This window comes from Taudactylus pleione, unplaced genomic scaffold (assembly GCF_031769625.1).
Source record: "Taudactylus pleione unplaced genomic scaffold, aTauple2 ptg000135l, whole genome shotgun sequence".
In the NCBI taxonomy this organism is placed as follows: domain Eukaryota; kingdom Metazoa; phylum Chordata; class Amphibia; order Anura; family Myobatrachidae; genus Taudactylus; species Taudactylus pleione.
The window spans coordinates 5,924,561-5,941,343 of record NW_028284537.1 but is presented as its reverse complement, the minus strand read 5'-3'; the positions used below and the strand labels follow the sequence as shown (position 1 = coordinate 5,941,343).

The window sequence follows — 16,783 nt, the reverse complement described above, 5'->3', positions numbered from 1 at the left end:
GATGGAATAATGGAATTAAGAGATGCATCAGCCAATTAAACACACATGAGCATAAGAAGATAACTATATTTACCACACACATTGCTTTGTGCAATCATTCCCACAGTAGAGTTTATCTGCTGACCTTCTGATTTTATCTTCTGAATAGGCAATTGATGATTGGCTGATTCATTAGATCAGCCAATCGACAATCGCCTAGATTTTCATTCAAATCCTGTGTGTCATGTCTAGTTTACTGTCTAGCATATTGCAATTTGAGAGGATAGCTGAAATAAGCAGTGATAATGTCATAATTCCTGGCACAACGAGGTGCTTCTTACAGACAAACCACCCACCCACGTCAAGTCTCTCGGTCGGAGGTTCCGATCCAAGCCTTCTCCTTCCTGGAATCCATTCACCGAGCACTTGCGCTGTTCAGGGAATTAGTTCTAATCATATTGTAGTAATGTGATACCTGAGCAATCTAGCAATATGAGAAAGAGCACTTACAAGCCTAATGTGTTGATTTCAGTACATCTCTGAGCTTTGAATAAGCACAAGCAGACAGGCAATATTGGAGATGTATTTCACAACATGCTGTCGGTTAGCAATTGCTATCGCAGGTTTAAAGAACAGGCTCCAAACAAAGTTTATCTTCTTTGTGCAGAAGCCAGATAAGAATTTGCAAAAGGAGAGAACAGTTAGATAAACCTATCAATGAGGAATTTCTCTGATGGAGCAGACGAATACTTCATGCTGTGAAAGCTTTTCTCAAATATGGTTTAAAGCCATTTACAGGTGAATGCTCCCTGATTAGATGGCAGACTTCAGCTACGTAGGGAGTGCATGGTAAATAGCGGCAGCGACAGGGGCTGGAGGGGAGCCCACAGTGCATTTCTCCGCTGGTATCTTAGCACGATTTTGTTTGTGCAATGTGAGAAAGGTGAATAGCACATTCTGTACAGGAGGGGGCGCAAGGATTAGTACCTGCAGAGATTCCTTCATTAGCTAGGCAAGCCCTACAAGCTTTTATATTATGGTGACCATGACACAGGCAGCTGTCAATGTGACGTGCGGACAGGTGTTGAACCCAAGTATACATCTAGCCTCCAGGGCCAGCTCTAGGTGTGTTCGACCTGTGCGGTCGCACAGGGATGCCACCCATAGAGGGCGCACCCCTCCCCAACATCCCGCTGCTCCACCCGTGGCTGATGTGGCCCGTGGGTGGTCAAATCATGAGCTTGGGGACCCCGGAGACTCTGAATGGCTGCTGTGCGGGACATCCATTCCGTGACGGGAGAGGGGCTGGGGGAAGCCCAGCTAGTGAGGCTCCCCCCAGCCTGACGTTATTTGGAGGGGTACACACCTCCAAATAACATCATGCAGGGGGCGTGACCTATGGTAATTAGGCCATGCCCCCATTTTCGTGAACATAGGGTGCAGTGATGAGGGCCGGCACAGGGTGCTCCGACCCCTGGAGCCGGCCCTGCTTGCCTCTTTGTGCGTTGAACAGCCCTTCTAGTCGCACTATGCCATAGCATGACTCGGTAGCACAGAGCGTACTTTCGTGCAACTTTGTCCCTGCAAACGTGTGTTATTCGCACAGTGATGTGAATAGGACGCACTAGCAGCTTCTGCTGATTATAATGATATGCGGCATGCCTATATTCTGTGTGCGACTGTGGGTGTGTCTGCCCGCTACGTTATGCCGCATATCATTTTAATCAGTAGAAGCATCCTATTCGCATCACTGTTGTATATGGAACGGGACTTGTAGCGCACAGGGGATAGATGTATGTGGATACATCTGTCGGTCACTGCATTAGCTTATGATCTATAGAAGATGCATGTCTGACACATGATGGGGTCGATTCAATTACGGGCAATGGCCACGAGTAATTGAGTGGATATGCCACACTGAAAGTAACCCCAAGATTGCAGATATGTGTATGCAGCCCTATGAGGCTGTGAACAAAATCTGACATTTCTGGGCCAATTTGGCGTGTAATCTGGGCAATTTGGTGTATCATTAATGGCTTTTCCACATTGTTGCAACTGTAAATGGCAAGCTATGCCTTTAATTGAATCGACCTGATGTGTTTGCTGTAAATATGATTTTTCGCACTGCCCACTATCACAACATAATGTTCACTGAAGATCTGGCCATACCCACTGAGTGACACAGAGCCACACCTATTAACATGCCATCAACCAATGAGAGTAGGACCTTTATTATTCCTGCGTATGAGCCATCTCTCCAGAAATAATATAACAGTGGCCCACCTAGGAGGGGGTTTCCTGGTACACAGAAACCACACTCAGCTCCTTGTGCTACAAATGAGTAGAAAAGTGTGGTGATGTTTATGAATTGCGATGACAGCCCATACAGTAGCTCTGCCTACTTACAGTAGATTCAGCCTTCTGTTTTAGAGAGGGTAGGGGGGGTCCAGGGTGATGCAGGGGGGTGACGGGGGCCAGGAGATTTGCCTACTTTTCCAGGGGGCAGGGAGAGTAGGCATGTATGAAATGGAATGTTAATTTTTTTAGCAGTACCATGTTGTTTTTAATTAGTTGACGTAGCATGTGGTAGTGGTATTTGAAAAAGTATAGTTTATTATTGGTGTAGTTTGTACGTAGTAATACCTGGTGGCATACATCCCAACATGACCCTCTCCAGGAGGGACACAATGCTCTGGTCCTGGACTTCCCTGGTAAGAGGTGGGGCTGCAGTGCAGTTCAAAATTCAAATAGGGGAGTCACACCAATTGTCATTTCACACACTGCCCAATATCACTGGCTGGGACTCACTGGCAGTTGGTGTGACTCCCCTATTTGAATATTGGACTGTGCTGCAGCCCCACCTCTGGAGCCTCCACCAATCATAAATTACCAGGGAAGTCCAGGACCAGAGTATTGTGTCCCTCCTGGAGAGGGTCATGTTGGGAGGTATGTGGTGGTATTAGTGTGTATGAAGTGCTAGTTTCTAGCAGTAGTGTATGATCAGCAAAAAAAAAAAAATTCCTTCAGCAAAAAACAATATTGCACAAAAATGTGTGGGGGCAATGAGATTACACTGAGGCCAGTAACAATAGGTATGGGAAGGGCAGGAATTATGCAAGGGGATATCCAAGGGGATAAAAAACGTCACTCCCAAAGATATAGCGCATAAACTACAGATGTGACCTCATACACCCCACCCCTTTTGCTCCATATGACGCGAGACCCCTGGGGCAACTCCCATGCTGCGTACTTTTAACTAAATTGTGCTACCTTTTCCTCAAATATGCACCTTGGTTCACAAAAAGTGTACTAGGTACTTAGGATTAGGTTATTTGTCACAAAGGAATTGGTGTTCAGTTGCACATGAAGTATAACGAAGCGTGGCGCTGGTCAGATCCGGAGCAGAGTGATTGACAGTTAGTGCCGTTTGTGGGTGGTGATGGGGGGGGGGGGGTCGGGCAAACGCAGGCGTGCCAGTGCGTTGCAACGCCATTGCAGGGGCGTGTATAAATCATCCACTGCAATACCATACACAGCCTGAGGCCTCATAGCCTGCGCTGAAGTGAGCAATTCCTGAGTGAGGTCTGACCTGCCTTAACTGTGCATATGGGTCCGATGTTACCGATTATTTCGCTATGTTGCCCAAGTATACGGATGTGAGTAAGGGGAAGTGGGCGTCCTTATGGTAAGCGGTGATCCCAATGTGATTGCAAACATTTGCATTTCCCCGCTAATATTAGCAACTGCGGTGCATGCGTTCTAGCAGAATAGCGATCCTTGCTGAATCAGGCCCTTGTAGTGGATAACCCAATTAGCCGTGGAATTTACCCTGCGGAAAATTACCCTAATTCAATGAAAGAGCATTTTTCTCCAGCGCTGTAAATCGGGGGTTAACTCGCGAAAACCCACAGATTCTGCGGAAACTGCAGAATCGATGTGTTTACTCCCCCGTGAAACCCCTGATGGTGCAGTTTCCATGCCGCTCCTGAAGCTGTGAGGGAAAAGTCGACCTAGGGGAGATGATGTGTGGGGCTAACACCACTAATTGGATTCCCCCCCATAGTGTACTAAATTGTTCTAGTTCGAGAGCCTTCAAGAAGAGCGGCCACATGGGGGCACCACCCCATAGGGGGCACAGTACGGCCGCTACTGGGACAGATGATTGTGGCTGACCACCATCTAGCAAAGTTTCTGCTGCTCCGCCTCCGATTACTGTACACCCCTACCCCTAATTACAGGGGAACCCAGCCACTGACTGACAGCACCAGGGATAACCAGAGGGCACGTGACCAGACGCTGTCCTGGCTTCCTGTACTTTACCCCGATCACCTAAGTGCATGGGAGTCCAACAGCCCCTCCACGAACACATCCCAACAGTGGGTGCAGGCGGTACCCTTATATATATCTCTTCGAAAGCACATATTTGTAGACCCCCCCTTTATAAATCCTGCGTGTGCCAAAAATTATTAGAACCAATTCACATTTTAAAACAATGTAGCCATGGTAGTGTTCTATTGAAGTCTCATTTTATCCTGCCAATGTAACCCGAGAGACAGACCCCATCCATGACAACTAATTAAAACCTACAGAGAAACACTATTATATGAAACATTCCGAATACATTTTACTTCAACAAATATAAAGTAAAATATTAATTCTACCTATTAACGGTCTCTATTTTCCTTTCTATTTGACAAACATTTCATATACTGGGATTTTTATTTTTTTTTTGTCCATGAAATAAGAATAAAGTCAACTTGGAGCTAATTATCATATATTGGAGATTGTGCTGTTTGTGTCAAATCTGCTATTTAACAGTCAGAGCCAAGAGAGGACTTTTGATTAGTGCAGGTATGGGGTGTATGTATCACTACGGCTCGCTGCCACACGCCGCTTGTATAAAACGGAGGCAGCTCAGCGGGACGGCGCCCAGCAGACGCAGTCGCTCTTTCATGTCCAGGACGAGCTACTGCACAGCGATAAATCACCAACCATTTTAAAAGGGGGAAGAAAACAGCATGTATAACAGTAATCTGTACACTATCCTCTGCAGAATCCCCCAACTGGGAGCAAGAAGCTCTTAATGAATAACATTGCAAAATGTTTTCGCTTTAAACAGTGGGGATTACACTACTACTATTATGCTTTAATGTGGCACCACAAAACATTCTGCAGTGTAGTACATAGGGGTAAATAAATCGCGGCAATAGCTTTACATGGTACTTCTCACCATCAAGCTTGGGCTAGGGTGTAATGCCTGGAACGAGCAGGATCTGTTGGTTCCCCACATTTCTGATATTTGGCTGAAAGGGGGTTCAAGTAAATTTGGGGTCTATTTACTAAGCCTTGGTTGGAGATAAAGTGGACAGAGATATGGGACCTCATTCAGAGTCGGTCGTTGCGGCCGCACGGTCGTAAGGTCAAAGGGGCCGGATATGCAAATGAAGCGCTAGCAAGTTGCGTCGTTAAGATGGGATTGTTATCTGGACGAGCGAGGGGAGGATGCGGCCGTAAGACTAAAAATACGCCCCCTTCTCGTTCCCATTACACGTCATCTCCGGGCATATAAGGATTAATCGAGACCATCGGAGCTGGTCGTAGACCTTAAGGTTGACCATACCCTCTCTTAAGCACTACGATCATGTCAGTGTAAAAACCTCCCATGTCACATGTGCCATGACACTACTTAGTTAATTATGCACTCCCATAAAATGCCGTTTGCATAATTAGGCACGCCTGCGTTCGGGTCTCCACTCCCCCGTTCACAAGCACCTTCCCATGTTACCACCCACAAACGCCTCATTCTGTCACTCAAACTAACGACCTGGCGAAGTTGAAGGAGAGAGCAATTTCTGATCGTAATAGCTAGTTTGCGCACGCGCATTGCGAATTTTACGCATGCGCAGTTTAGCGAACATCGGTGGCATACGACCGTGAGGCCGCAACGACCGGCTCTGAATGAGGTCCATAGTACCAGCAAATCAGGTATTAACTGTCATGTCACAGGCTGTGTTTGAAAAATGAAAGTTAGGAGCTGATTGGCTGGTACTTTATCCCCGTCCACTTTATCTCCATCCAAGGCTTAGTAAATAGACCCCTTTGTTACATAGGGGGGTCTATGTACTAAGCCTTGCCGAGAGATAAAGTAGACAGAGAAAGTACCAACCAATTACCTAATTGTCACTTTAGAGGCTGTGAAATGACAGTTAGGAGCTGATAGGTTGGTACTTTATCTCTGTCCACTTTATCTCTCTCCAAGGCTTAGTACATAGGGCCTGATTCAGACCCGGTCGCTAAGTTGCGAACGCTCGCTAGGGGCGATTATCGCACATCTGCGTATGCGTCAAAGTACACGTGCGCGACCCAGTCACTGCGGCCGGGAATCGTGCGCTCGTAGTACACAGACTGGACGCGATTTGGAGTGACAGATAGCGCCGTTTGTGGGTGGTGACAGGGGAAGGTGCTTGTGAACGGCAAAGTGGATGTGCGAACGCAGGCGCGTCTGAGCATCAAAATGGAGTTTAATGGGTGTGCATAATTAGCAAAGTTGCGTCACTGAACACGTCACTTGGTTGTATTTTAGCCTGCAGTGATCGCAGTGCTTGTGGTGGGGTAGGGGCTACCTCAAGGGCTGCGAGCAGGTCCGATGGGTCTCGATGTTACCGATTAATCAGACACTTCCTGGAAATGACGTGTGCTAAGAGAGAAAGGTGGGCGGCTTTATACTCCTGCGTACGCTCACTGCCGTCACCCTCTAACACTTAGAGGGCGTCCTTAAGCCAGACAGTGAGATCGCGGGATTTGCATACCCGGCCCCTTTTGGCAGCAAGCGTTCGCATCTTAGCGACCGGGTCCGAATCAGGCCCACAGATCCCTAAAACTAGCTCCCAGCCCCCGTCTTCGCTGATGCACTTCAAAGACTGACTTCCATATTTTTCTGGCAGAACATTTGAAAATACAATTCATAGATCTCACTTTCAGTCTAAAACCATCAGTTGTGTAACGTCATGGAAATAGCACATTCATCTTGTATTTATTTAGCACTTGTTTCCATTTACAGGGTAAGGATGGCTTTCTGACTCTTCAGCAAATATAAAAGAGAGTTTAGTAGCGGACAAGAGCTCTTAAAAATCAGGCCGCAAACACCTCTCTCAGTCCCTGTGTCATCGGATTACTATCAAACCTCACGGGAGAAGCATCAAATCTTTTAAAGAGGACATGTTGTCACCATAGCAACAAATCAGATTCTCGCTATCATTTCATAGAATGCAATTGATAAATGATAGCAGTAATCTGATTGGCTTTACCGTGGGCTACACCTCCGCATGTTCTCTTTAGAATGTTTGATACACCTCCCTCAAGAGAGACCGGAGTCCTGTTATTTCTCGGGCAGCAGAAAATAGGTAGGAGACACTTAGTCAAAATCTCCTAGATTTGACTAAGTTTTGGAGCCTGGAAAGGTCTCAAAACGAGATAGAGGACTTGAAACTGGTAAAGCGTAACCTCATAAATTGGTGGCCTATATATATACTGCTTATTGTGACAAGAGGTCCCTAATCTACATAAAGGAACAAATGTACAATCTTCATTTTCCTGGCGCATCACTCTCAGCGCTGGAGCATAATTTTCGACTTACCACCTGAACCAATTAGCCACTAATGTTTCATTTCCATTCACTCCGTATTCAAAAGACCAGCAATATAACGAAAAGCACTTTCAACAAACCTGCCAAATAACAGAACGGCCTAGAAAACTGAAAGCTTGCATTTATTCATACTGTTAATTAAACTCTGTTTAAGGTCATAAACGAACTTATGTTGCAGAGTTTGGCACACTAAGACCTAACGTGGCCTGGCTATAGACCAGAGCTTCCCAAACTCGGTTCTCAAGGCACCACAACAGTCCAGGTTTTGACGATATCCATGCTTAAACACAGGTGACTTAATTATTAAGTCAGTTTGATTGTACCATCTGTGCACAAGCCTGGATATCCTTAACCACTTTCCTGGCACAAATGCGTGGAAAGTGTCTGCAGGTACAGTAGTGCTGTACCGGACGTCCCCCGTCTGCATGGAGGAAATATGTTCTGCGCTTGTGCAGAACGGATCTCCTCCTTATACTACAGCCCCCTGGGAGTTATGTTGCTGTCTGTGACTACCAACATCACGCCTGAAATCGCGCCACAGAATGCCGTGCGAATGACACTCTAGGGTACATGCGCTGTAACTCAAGTGTGAGATGGGGAACACAGGGCCTGATTCAGAGCTGAATGCTGTGACCAGAGCGCTCGCTCTGAATCAGTGCCCTCCTACCTGAAAATGGAGCAGCCTCCTGGCCGCTCGCATAGCTGTGGGTGACCACCCACAGCATATGTGAGCGGCCAAAAAGATGGTCGCGATGGTCTTTGACCATCGCGACCATCGGGCTTGCGACGAGACCATGCGGTAGGGTCTCGCTGCCGCAAGCCCAGGAGTGATTTTGGCTCTATCAGAGCCAAAATCACTCCCACTGACATCATTATGATGTATTACTGATCATTACTGATGTCAGTGGGACCGGCTTCAGACGGTAGGCGTTCCCATGGGAATGCCTCCGTCTGGCAGCCACGCCCCCGGCACGCCCACCAAAAGGGGCGTGCTGTCAATCAACATCGACAGCACGTCCCCTTTGGTGCGAGACCCGGAGAACGGAGAGCACGTCGCTATCCGGGTCTCGCGCATGCGCACGATGGAGCTCCCTCCGTCGTGCGCATGCGCAGTGGGGCAACATCGACCCGCTTTTGAGCGGGTCTGAATGACCCCCACAGTTCCCACGAGAACTATTGTGCTGATCTTTGCAAGCGCAGCTGTGCTCTGCAATAAGGTGATGGGATGGAGCTATGCCCACAGGGGAGGGGGTAATTGGGGCTCATCTTTTGGCACTTGGGGGGTGGTTTAAGACCCACCAAAAATATATATTTTGGCTGGGTGGTAGGTGAATATATATTTAAAAAATGCAAATGAATGTACAGTGACACGAGATGGGGGGCACTAATTGAGCGGGGGTCCAATATCACTGGGGCTGGATGTGGGGGCTCTGCCACTGAGATTTATTACCATTAGGGGTTTGGGGTGATAATGCTGGGTATCTTTTGCCACCGGGGGGAGCGCTATTTCTGAAGGAGGGTGGCAGGTGATTTTACAATGGGTGCCTATGCCAAACATCCCCAAGCTTTTTTCTTTTAAATAAAATATTTAAAAATATTATTAAAAATACATTCATAACTTTATTAAAAAAAAAAAACCCTGCCAATTTCTGAGCTCATTTAAAAAAAAATGTAAAAAAATTTGTCCGTTAAGTGGTTAAAACTTGGACTGTTCGGGTACCTTGAGGGCCGAGTTTGGAAAATCCTGCTATAAACCATTGCCGGCATTACGTGTTGGGCCTAACCATGCTGACACATTTTGGCTGAATATCACAGAAAATTACGTATTATATTGGGGAGCGGGGAGGCACATTAAATATAAATTGTTTGGGGTGGAAAATTGTTCAACTATTATTAGGCCACAAATTATGCATATCATGAAATTGTTTTTATTTCGGCATTTAGACATACGTTTCATTTTAAAAGCTGTGTTAATTGTGGGGTCTGCTAGACAAAGTAAGGTGGCTTAATAATAACTCTGAGTTTTCTTTAAATCGATGGACTCTTGATACTGTACAGGGAATGAAGACACTCAGTCCGACTGGAGCCAATTATGCATTTCGGCAGCTGACCAAGATCAGGTCAGACATTCATCTACTTACTGTAAACTCAGCCATATTGTACTAACAGCGGAACATAATGCAGTAATGTGTGTTCTCACGTAGGCATATACACACGGAAGAGTTAAATGTACCTCTGATCTACTGAGAAGCACTTTAAGTTTGAAATACTTCAAAAAATGATTTATAAAGCAGCAGGGTACTAATTCTATTTTTTTTTTTCATTAAAGAAATCTGAAAGGATTTTATTTTCAATGTGTGAGTTAATGAATGGACAGCAGGTAACGGTATGTGACCCGTTTTTTCAGTTCACACTAGGGATGTGCAGGCTCGGATAGGTTCGAGTTTGCACGTGGAGTTCGGATTTTTCCCTCCAAAAAAACGGAACTCAGAACGAGGCAAAACGTCATCTTACATGGACGAACATCATCATTCCTGGTCTTTTGTCCAGGAATGATGATGTTCGTCCATGTAATATGACGTTTTGCCTCGTTCTGAGTTCCGTTTTTATGGAGGGAAAAATCCGAACTCCACGTGCAAACTCGAACCTATCCGAGCCTGCACATCCCTAGTTCACACCCAACCATCTGCCTAGCTCTTAAGGTGCGTACACACGGCACGATTAAAATGCACGATATGAACCATATCGATCATATCGTTATCGTCCATATTGTGTATTTTTCGGTGCCTCTAGCCCACCAACGATCTGCGATGTGCGGGCACGCATGGACGATAACGATATCGTCCATCGCCCGTGCATGCAGGCCAGCGTGATCGATATATCGACCAGGTTACTATAAGGACCCGCGGGTTGATCGCGGGTCGTTGGTGTGCTGGATGATCGATATCGATCATCCAGCACACCCAGGAGATCGATCAGCGATATAGTTATCGCTGACGGTCGTCCCATGTGTGTGCAGCATAAAGAAGACCGTACACTGCACGATAATGGTGCAATCTACTGTAGCTGACCAAACGATTATCCTTCAGTGTATGGACCTGAACGACAACCGATAAAGAATTAACAACGGTCTGGATCGACTGAATTATTGAACCTACCAAATATCGTTCAGACCACTGCATGCTGGTAATAGAGATCGCACCCATAGAATGTGCAATGTATGTAGGCGCTGTAATTATTGGTCCACTGCGCCTCCCCCGTCCCAGTCGTCTGCAAATATCATGCAGTCTATGACCAGCTTTAGGCATAAAACACCTCTCTGTTGTCAGGCACTGAAGTGTCTCAGCCAAATCAGTTGAGCATCCAGTCTGTACAGATCTGGCAATTCCGGTAACGCAGTGGAAGGTCTCTCTCCAATCCCCTCCGCAGTGGGGCGATTATCTCAGATAATTTGAACTCATCCGGTAGATCGCCCCCTAAACTCGCTGGAATGGACTTTTATCTGTACGGATTGGGTCACACACTGGGCTCGATTCAGAGATGTACGCTAACGCCATTGCTGCTGCGATCCGGTACGCAGCTGCTGTGCGCAAACATACCGAGGAATGTATTGAAACGCCCACCTGCGGCTTTGCAAATCCAAGCGTCTGCGTACGAACCTGCAGCATCGGTCACAGATCATTCGATTATCAGTCTTCTGAGTCACCCTATGGCCGGGGGAACTGAGACGCAGCGCCACTTCCGTTGCGTACGGGATCTTAGACGCAGGCTGTGAAATGCCCTAAAAACGGTTGTGATACGCCTGCGTTTTTTTGCCACCACTCCACGTTATCTCCCGCAAACGCTCCTTGACTACCAATCATACTGCGAGTAAAAAGAGTCGCTGCGAGCGACTACGATAAAGTAACTTGATGCATGGCAGTGCAACTCAAACACGTGCGAGATTCCCCAATAATCGCTCAACTGTGTAAATATTGGCGCAGCGTACATCTCTCAATCAGGTCCATAGTGCGACAGTGGACACATTTGTTCAAGGAGGACCAATCACTACTGTTTACTGTATGGATGATAAAAACGACAATTCTCTAAATTCCTAGATGCAGACGTGGTCATTTTAGAAGTTCTAGGACAAGTTGGCTGTGAAGCTCTTTTGGGTTCCACAAAGCATGAAAACTTCACACCAGCTGGGTCTACAGACTGTGAATTAATATATCGGCTTGAGCTCCCATAAACCTTACCTCCTCTTTGCACCAACAGTGTAACTTCACTCCCCTTTGGACATTCGATGAGTAAATCCACAACTTGATTATGTGTAAGAGTCTGCACATTCTTCTTGTTCACCTCCACAATGAGATCTCCTTCCTTCAGGCCGCGGCATCGAGGGCTATCTACAATCTGTTTCACTCTCTGGCCTCCACCACCAGGACTATCTGCTATGGTGAAGCCAAACCCCATTGGCCCTTTTACTATATGCACGGTAATGAGTTCAGGTTGCGTTGCTATAGAAGATGCCAACGAGACTGTGTCATTAGGGTAACCATGGGAACCATTGGAAGATACGTCCACGGGGCTGCTAGGCCGCGGCTCTTTTAAGTTATTGACTTTTCTAGTTTTGCTGCTGTTGCTAGATGGGGAGTCATAATTTTCTTGGCCATTGACAATGATGGGATCTTTATCCACAATGGCCACTGACGTCACCATGCTTGTGTTGGGGTCGTCAGGATCGAAAGGAAGTGGGTAACCTCGGCAGAGTTCAAGGTCAACACTTTCGCCGATCGGTATAGACTGGAAGATCTTCACCACTTGAGCGTGGGTATAGCCAAGCACACAGGTCTCATTTACACTGACGATGACATCGCCTGCAGAGGGGGAAAATACCGGATTAAATAATGAAATTTAAATTGTGCACAGCATACATCCAAATCACCTGAAAGGCCAATTTTTTTATTTTAAACCGAACCTTTTTTTTTTTTTTAAAGAAATTTTTTTTTTTTAAATGGAAATAAATTCACTTTAAAAATGATTCCACATTACAGCGTAACCTTTTTTCAGGGATATTTTATGTCAGTCTCACTCATGTGGCTCCTACCAAGTTTTAAGTACAAAAACAGCCTACTTAGAACACTTGTTTATTTTTGTTGGTAATTTTCCAATAGATGTGCAATAAAATGTTTCTCTGCAACTGCTAAATTTTACTATTCTTTTGCTTCCCCCATGAAACATCACTAAATAATATATGCTTCAAGATTAGTAATACACTATGTAGACAAAAGTGATTGGACACCTCCGCACAAGCGAAATGCATACCATTGCATGTGAGTTCCAAATGGCCACTAATGTGGCGGTTTCAACAAGAACACTTGGTAGGGAGGCCCATGCACTTGCAGTTCTCCAGAAACAGCGATGTTTTTATCAGGACGACAATGCCAACTGTCATGTATCCAGGGCGCCGCTGGACTGGTATACAGAAAATATTGGTAACCTGGATGGACTGGTCAGCTCCAGTCCAGATCTTAACCTCATTGAGAACCTCAGGGATGAATTGGAGTGACAGGTGCATTCTAGGCTGACTCGACCTTCTTCAGTGTCACAGTTGGTCACTGTACTTAAGGCGGAATGGCAAAACATACCGCCTGCTGTTATCCAGGAACTTGTGGACAGTTTGCCAAAAAGATTGTCTGCAGTAATCACTGCACGTGGTGGACCTACAAAGTACTGATGTCAATAAAATCTCGTTGATCTATTTGCTGTCAGCGTCCAATCAATTCTGTCTACATCAGTGGTCCCCAACCTTAATTGGGGTGTGAGCTACTCGAGACAAATTAAACCTCCTGAAGAGCTACTAAAATTATAGAAAAAAAAAAAAAATCTGGCTAATAATTGTAACCGAACAATTGAGCCATTTAATGAAAATTAAAAATTGTTTCATACAGTAGAAAACAACAATGAATTTAATTAATACAGTGATAATGTTGTATTTTGTAAATAAAGTTACCGGCTCCAAGGAGGTACGTGCAGTAGAGGAGCAAAAGATATAGGCAGGGCTGCTGTGTGATTTTCCGGGAGGGCTGGGCAGGAGTCACTAGCGGCGTTTGTCACGTATTGTGCCGCTCCACGGCGGCGTAGACGCCATGGATAGACCCACGGGGAAGCACGTCAGGTGATCGTTGCGGCTATGACAATCACTTCCCTGTGGCTCCACCCGTGGCGTCGATGCCACAGGAGAGCATGCATCAGAGGTCACTTCCACCTAGTGGGCTCCCAGCTGACTCGGCAGTACTGCAGCTAGGCGAGCTACCCTCCTAGTTGACTCTGCAATACTGCAGCTAGGTGAGCTAACAAAATTAAGACTGCAAGCTACCAGTATCTTGCGAGCTATGGGTTGAAGACCACTGGTCTCCATAGTGTTTTTGCAGATGATAATCCTTCTTTTTATTTTGTCCTTCTCAAAGTGGATCCCTCTCCATGTAAATAAATGCAATCTTAGTTGGATGGTTACTCTGAGGCCTAAGCAGAGCAATAGTATTGTACTTTCAGAGCCAGACGCTCTGACAGAGTGCTCGCTCTGAATCAGGGCCAGCCTTCTGTTTTATTAGAGCGCCCTCCTCGCCGCTCGCGGAGCTGTGGGTGACCACCCACAGCTATAGCGAGCGGCCAGGAAGATGGTCGCGATGGTCAAGACCATCGCGACCATCGGGCTTGCAACGAGACCCTTGTGGTAGGGTCTCGTTGCGGTAAGCCCTAGAGTGCTTTTGGCTCTAACAGAGCCGAAAGCACTCCTACTGACATCACTGGTGATGTCAGTAGGAGTGCTGACACCACCAGTGCAGTGGGGCCGGCCCCAGACGGTAGGCATTCCCATGGGAACGCCTCCGTATGGGCAGCCACGCCCTCGGCCCGCCCACCAAAGGGGGCGTGCTGTCACTCAACATCGACAGCACGCCCCCTTTCGTACGAGACCCAGAGCGACGGATAAGCAGGGAGCTGTGAAATCTGGACAAGAAGGTGGTTAATTCAAGCCTGCCAGGATGGTACGCGTTTAGTGAATGTGGCACCTGATTGGATGGGGGCCAAGGCATCCAATCAGTTGTTGCCTTATGTATATAGATGTGTCTTCATACATCTAACCTCAATACGCCACGCAGGGCGACATGCCTGGTATGAGAAAGCCGCCAGGTTCAGTGCTACTCTGTTATCGTCAGGAGTCTTCAGATTGTGCTGGTTAATTTGATATGTGACACTTGTATTTCTGTGTGCACCTGAGTCTGTATATGAAGCACAATGAAACTTGAAATGAAACAAGCTGTGGGCGCTACATTGTACACTTCGCATACAGATTCAGTCGCACACATATAAACAAGTGTCGCATAACAAATTAATCAGCATAGTCTACTGGTGTGTCTTAGTCACACTGCGACAGATGCATTTTCGGCAATAAAAAAACGCAGAAAAGACTCCTGGCGCTGGCAGTCTCCTGGGACCTGGCGCACCGAGCTGGGCTCTTTAACGCGACTGCAGCAAAGATTTTTTTTTGTTGAACACATAGAACTGTCTTACAATGTCACGGCTTTCCAACTGTTGGCCATTTTGTCTCTAAATGGCAGCGTCCTTTATTTGGTTTGTCGATAAAAATAAAAAGTTATACTTCCCTTCAGTGCAGTGTTATTCTCAGACGACAGCCCAACACTGCAATTACCCCTTATTCACTAAGGAGAGTCCTTTTTTTCTTAGGGGGGGAGGGGGTAATTTCTAAAGTGACGGCAGCGTATTTACCAGAATGGGAAGGTCACTGTTAGAATAATGTGTATTCATATTCTCATTATGACAACTACTGAACTGAGAGTGTTTTATTGTTTTATTATGTTGTTAGTAAAGCAAAAAAGAATTAAAAAAAAAAAAAAAAAAGGCGGGAAACCATTGAGGCGACAGTTTCTGTGATGTTTCTTGTTGCTTTGTAAGAAGCTGCTGGTAAGTTTCATAGCAAATCAAAGACTTCACAGTGGCCCATCTGACAAAGCACAACTGCTATTTAGTAGTCTCCCAGAAAACTGTAAATTGCTTGTGCCCGCGGTTGATGCTCGCCCAGATAAAAAGATCACGTTTCAATAGGTCAAAGACGAGCTTGAGGATTAATAGAAGCGGAAAACAGGGAGCACATGTAATGCCAACGTGCCCAGTGCAGAATCAGCGTTATAGACACGAGATCGGGGTAAGGACTATGAGCACACAGGATGCAAGCGCGGCCTCTCTCTCCCCGGGCGGGGTGTACTAAGCATCACGCTGCTGTTCGGGTACATACGGGGGTTAATTACCCCGGTATGTACTTAGAAATGCGACTTTACGATAGCCTCGGACAGAGGGACTTCCGAGTTTAACACTCAGATGTCCCTCTGGCGTCTTTCTTTTTTTTTTACCCAAGGGGGTGTGGCCACGCCTCCCACGGTTATGCCACGCCCTTTTTTGCCGAGGCCCCGGCGCGGCTCTTGACGGGCTGGCGGCACTGAAAGACATGCATGGTGTACCGGCTCTTCTACAACAGGTCAGCAATACAGCGTCTTCTCTCACCTGCAGCTGATGGACAGTATGTCACTTCCAGAGGAATAAAGGACAGCTAAGCTGGGCACACACTATACGATGTATTGTTCCGATACGGATCGGAACGATATATATCACATACCTGAACCATCGTTCACTGCATCGTCCCATCTGCTGTCGTGCACACCAGATGGGACGATGCAATGAACATCACGGTATGGTTAGATGCAGCATGTACGATACATCGTGCCGTCGTACACAGGGCCTGATTCAGAGCCGCTCGTAAGCGTCCGCTCACTCGCTCCGAGCGATGTTCGCTCATCTGCGCATGCGTATGGGTTGTAATGCCAACAGGTCATTGCGGTCCGAAATCGTGCGCTCGCAAAACAGCGAGGGCCTGCTAATTTGAGTGACAGGATGAGGCGTTTGTGGGTGGTAACAGGGGAAGGTGCTTGAAAACGGGGAGTGGAGATCCGAACGCAGGCGTGCCAAACGGTCAAAACAGGCGTTTAATGGGAGTGCATAATTAACAAAGCAGCGTCATTGGCCACGTCACTTGGTTGTCTATTAGCCTGAACTGCTCGCAGTGATTGCGGGAAGTAAAACCTACCACAAGCACTGCGA

The 16,783-nt window shown here is 46.6% G+C and overlaps 1 protein-coding gene across 8 annotated transcripts in view; it reads right to left on the bottom strand.

The window, feature by feature from the left end:
- Window positions 1–16,783, bottom strand: part of MAGI1 (membrane associated guanylate kinase, WW and PDZ domain containing 1) — a 576,221-nt gene that overhangs the window by 88,484 nt on the left and 470,954 nt on the right. For all 8 annotated transcript variants that reach the window (XM_088473383.1, XM_088473386.1, XM_088473385.1 and 5 more), the window contains one exon: window positions 11,863–12,483. In XM_088473383.1, the coding sequence (XP_088329509.1) occupies window positions 11,863–12,483 (621 nt within the window). The remainder of the gene's footprint in view (window positions 1–11,862; window positions 12,484–16,783) is intronic.